Below are 5,081 nucleotides of genomic sequence, written 5' to 3'. Positions count from 1 at the left end.
TTCCTAACCAGCAATAGATATCATGCTCCTAGGACATCACTATTACGCCTAGGCAAGCCTTAGGCAATAATAATGATAAAATAGGATCCACCTTTATCTAATTAGCAACTGCTACAACCAGTAGGCAGGCCTGATTCAGACTTCTTATCTGAGCTATATAATGAATGTGGTTCTAACTCAATTCCCCTATATTAGGATTTTTAAATCTCAGACTTTAACTGTGCTTGAGTCGTGTTATTTATATGTATTATTTGCGGAGGAATATATGAGCCTCTAACTGCCTACATGTTTCCTTTTAATGAAGTCCTACGTGTTTTGTATGTCGCCTTATCCTTTTGCCTTTAAACCTAAGAGTCAGCCTAAATCCTCCCTATTTATAGGAATAGTAGTCCTATATTCCTCCGGGACTGATAGGAATGGGAGGGGTAATAGCACGCAATAGAGTTAGAGACCAATCCGCACTTTAAATACCTTTACGGGGTGGGAAGGGTAGATATGGATATGATGACCGGTGCGCTAATACCACGTGTAGCCCTTCTTTTGAGGAGTGATTACCGGGTATTGCATTGATGTGATCCATATTACAAATAAACCTAGGACCCTTTATATTCATCAGCATGCTTAGTTATAACTCTTTCAAAACTTTGCTTTACTTTATCATTTCAAAACACTTGTGTATTTAAAATTCTCTCTTATTTGAGACTTGTTTGTTTACTTGTTAATTGCATAAATTCACAAAGAACTATCTGGCAGGGAACCACACTAGTGGATCCTGAGGGGTGCCTAACACCTTCCTCTTGGGATAATTTCATCTCTTGTTATCAAATGTAGTTGTAGTTGAACCCTATAGGTGCCCTAACGTACCTTAAAATCGTTAGGTGGCGACTCTTCAAAATTTCAAAACTCCTTTCCCAAAAGGAAAGAGTTGTCCCAACCGAATGTCATAAACCCGATTTTCGCGAAGGAAAAAGGGGGCGCGACACTTATTTCTATTAATCCTGCCAGTCTTATTTTTTTGTTTTCAAATAATTCCCCAACTCCTTCTGTTTATACCTCTTATTTATTCCTCTAACATTCCAAAATATCCAATTCATTAGATAGTTTTGAATCCCCCCTCTATCCAGAGGTAGGCCTTGACCTTCACTGTTTCCTCCATGTATAACTTCAAATCCATTCTTAATTGGTACAGAACACAGTATGGGAAAGTTTTGAAGGTTGAACTCTGGGCTTGTTGCTATAGTTTTCCCTCTACTCTTTTATGTTTTTTCTTCTACTCTACCAGCAAGAGTAACACTTTTCTCTTCATTTAGTTGTTGACTTTGCTGCTTGTCCTCCTTAAGTGGTTTTACTTGCTCTCCATCTGTTAAAGTTGTTTGCACAGGACCTTTGCATCTATATTCTTGTGTAATAGCTTTATTACTCCTTTTTCTTTTACGTTGTGCATCTTGCTGATTATCCTCTTTCCCCTTTTCACGACATCTATGCCCAACTACTTGACATACTCCACAGAATTCAGGCTTCCAGTCATGTGTCACAGTTTGTTGAAAATACTTCCCTTTTGGATCAACTACTGTAATTTCATCAAGGAGTGGACGGCTGATATTTATTTCCACCAACATTCTCGCGAAGGATATCCTTGTTTGCTTTGTGGTACACTCATCTGCAAATACAGGAGTCCCTAACGCACTTGCTATCCTACTCAAGGATTTGCTACCCCAGCAATTTATAGGCAAATTAGGGAATTTGACCCATAATGGAATCTCAGTGGGAAATTCTTTGCTAAAATCAAAATCCGTTGTCCAAGGCTTCAAAATTATAGAGCGATTACTAAGGGTGTATGGTCCAGCATAATAAACAATATGCATATCAGTTATTGAATTGAATCGGACCACATAATATCCCTCATCATGTAAATACAGTTCTGGAGTATCTATATTCAACCAATTTTGGCTAATATACCTGCTCATAGCGTTGTATCCAGGTGTTTCTCCTATGATATAGACAATTAGAGCAAAGTTCCATTTTTCCTCCTCTGGTTCTACTTCCTCAGCTTCCAATTGCACTACAGTTCGGCCATTAACAATTTGTGGTGGGATGTAGGTTAGTGACATGCCATTAGTTGCAGATCTGTTTCCTTTGAACAGATTTGCTCATGCACCCACCGGATTTGCTATTTCCGCTACTCGTTCAGCTGATTTCTGTACTGGAATCATTTCATTGGCTTGCACTGGAATCACTGTTTCATTGGCTTGTACTGCCTTCACCTCTACATTTCTCTGGGGTATCACCTCTGTTGTATTCTTCATAGGCTCCGTCATTACCAGCTTCTTTGGAATCCCACTAGCACTCGATGTAGATCCTACCTCCACAGATCTAATCTCTTCAGCCATTTGAACAGGGGAAGCCGTTGTTGCTGTTTTAGGTGTTCCATCTCCTTTAATTCGAGCTCCAACTGACCTCCTAAAAGCTACTATACGTACTTTCCTTGGTCGTCCGTGTCCCCTTCCTCGTCCCCAACCTCTCGCTCCTGCCATGGCCACACCGGTGTATGTTTAGCTAACATGCGCCGAGAGCACGAGTGAAGGTAGAGAGAGAAAGCTCCTTGTATCTAACGCATTTTAATTGGTAAAAGTTAGTTTAGTTGATCGATTTTTGAGATGTTATAATATTCAAATCTGCGACATGTCCATCTGAGCTGCAGTTAAAGAAACTGTCAATAAGGCCCTATTAGTCAATTCATTATTTTTGCTATAAAACAAACTAACATATATGCATTTTATAAATTACTTTTATTCCGAACTCATTAATTCAAGATCCTAGATCTGATTACATATTTGATTATTTTGCTCTTTGGCATGTGTTAGTTTCTCTTCTTTCTTTTTCACTTCTGAGGAGAGAGAGGGAGTTAGGTTCTGTTTGCTCTATTGCCTTGGTAAATTGAGTTGTTCATTTTACCTTTTTTCTTTTCTTGAATTTGCAGCAAACAACTTGTTAGGTTGGGTAGGTGAGGTGGGACAAAGGATGGAGAGAACCCATGACCTCTTGAATAGAATCAAGCAATTTAAATATATCTCTCAATTGGTCTGAAGTCCACAGTATACTCGTATTGAAATGTAACCCAGGCCAGCCTTCAAGGCCATGTTAGAGTTACAGCTTAGCCACTCTTTGATCAGAAGTCACATAGACTGGGAAATAGTTGTTTAATAGGTCATATTTTGTTTTGTTTACCACTCCTATATAAAAAGGAGTACATGGGTTCTCACATATGGACTCTATACTCAAACATGTAGGTGCAGCATCGATTATCTTGCCCTCAAGTGTGTGTATATATATGAAAATTGTGGCCAGTGGGAAAAAGAATAGCGAAAATGGAGTTATATGTTTGAAGTTGGAACATGGATCCAAGTGCTTTCATGTACATGTGGATATATAATTTATGCACATAAATTGCAGAAATATGACACTTTTAGGGGTGGTCTTTAACTTTTGACTCCCGCTTGCTCTAATGCAAAATTTCAAGGTCAAAAGTTAAAAGTGTTGCTCGTGGAGCAAGCGAGAGCCAATATTTGTTAAACTTGAAGTCCTGTTAATGAGGCAAACGGGGATAAAAATTCAAGACCGTCCACTTTAAGGGCTATATGTGTACTTTACCGTACCGTAGCGAATGTTTGTCACAAAAAATAAAAAAGAAAAATGAGATTATGTTTGTGGCGAATGAGAGCTATTGATATATCTCACCTCCCACGCCATGGTTGGTCCATCAAATTTATAGATACTGATTTCTCATCATCTCAGATCATTGCGTTCCAACTTTTAATTGAGATGAGGAATTTTGTTTCAGAATAAATGGATGTGATGGTAATATAACTTCACCTGGAGACGTTTTCTTCAAGAAGAATTAACCTAAATTGTTGGGTGTGCGAAAAAAGTTCCACATTGGTAGCTGAAAAGATTGGGAGTCTACATATAAGGTGTAGGGATCTCTTAATGGTGTGAGGCCTTTTGGGGAAAACCGTGCGGGCTTGGCCCAAAGCGGACAATATCACACCATGTTAAGAGTGTCATTGAGCCGTTTTAGCCCAACATAAATAGCAACTCACGCCTAATCTCTTAAATTAAAAAAAGCCGACAGATCCATGTATAAGATATGCATAACTCATGTATACTATGTGTATAACAATATATATTCAATATATAATTTATGTATACCGACTAGAAAAAATAAACAGTAAATATGGCCGACTATTTATGTGACAATCCCCTTTAAAGCGTGTAAGATAACAAGTAACATAAAAACTTGATCATTATATGTGATGTAACATAAATGGAATGAGGAGCACCACATTATATTTAGAGGAATTTCATTTTTGAATTATATTGGTTAGGATTAAATTAAAAAAAAAAAAAAAAGGACAGTCTTAAACCTTCGCAACAAACAAAGTCAGATATCTTTTGTCCGTTTTCTTTCTCCATAACGCTTCTTTCTTTGTTTGGCTCTGATAGAGTTCAAAACAAAGTAGTGATTCTTATGCTCACTTATCTACTTGGCATTTAAAAAAAAAAGAACTTTCTTTTGTTTCACGTGGTTTTTTTTTTTTTTTTCGAAAACGGGGTCACCTGAAACAACAAAAAAGTTTCTTCTTTCGTCTTTAAAGTTGTTTCGTTGTTTTAAAGTGATTATTATTATTATTATTATTATTATTATTATTATTATTATTATTAAATAAGGAGTAAAACTTATTTGAAGACTAAAATGAGGGGTCTACTTTGGCAACCAACAGATCTCGTGGTGAATTGACACCTAGCCGTCTTTTTTGCCTGCACTCCATTTGGAATACATGGCAATAGGGGAGAAATTCAAAAATAGCCAGATTTACCATTGGTCGTTGAAAAATAGCTAAGTTTCAAAAGTCATCGAAATTTAGCCACTTTAAATCTGAGCAAAAACACTGTTCAAAATCCGGAAAAATACGCCCGCAAATTTTACGGGAGTTCCAGCATAAGTATGCTTGAACTCCCGTAAATTTTACGGGAGTTCCAGGATGACTATGCTGGAACTCCCGCAAATTTTACGGGAGTTC

The 5,081-nt window shown here is 37.5% G+C and overlaps 1 protein-coding gene across 1 annotated transcript; it reads right to left on the bottom strand.

The window, feature by feature from the left end:
• Nucleotides 1-1,256: 1,256 nt before the first annotated feature.
• On the bottom strand, nucleotides 1,257-2,111 carry LOC109243506. Its single transcript, XM_019410452.1, has one exon. The coding sequence runs from the start codon at nucleotides 2,109-2,111 to the stop codon at nucleotides 1,257-1,259; it is 855 nt and encodes a 284-aa protein (XP_019265997.1).
• Nucleotides 2,112-5,081: the final 2,970 nt, after the last annotated feature.

Source organism: Nicotiana attenuata, unplaced genomic scaffold, assembly GCF_001879085.1.
Source record: "Nicotiana attenuata strain UT unplaced genomic scaffold, NIATTr2, whole genome shotgun sequence".
Lineage (NCBI taxonomy): Eukaryota > Viridiplantae > Streptophyta > Magnoliopsida > Solanales > Solanaceae > Nicotiana > Nicotiana attenuata.
Note: the sequence above shows the minus strand (reverse complement) of the source record. Positions and strands in the feature narration are given on the sequence as shown.

Excerpts from the sequence above, each read along its gene's own strand:
- LOC109243506 (XM_019410452.1), bottom strand. The coding sequence starts at position 2,111 with ATGTCACTAACCTACATCCCACCACAAATTGTTAATGGCCGAACTGTA.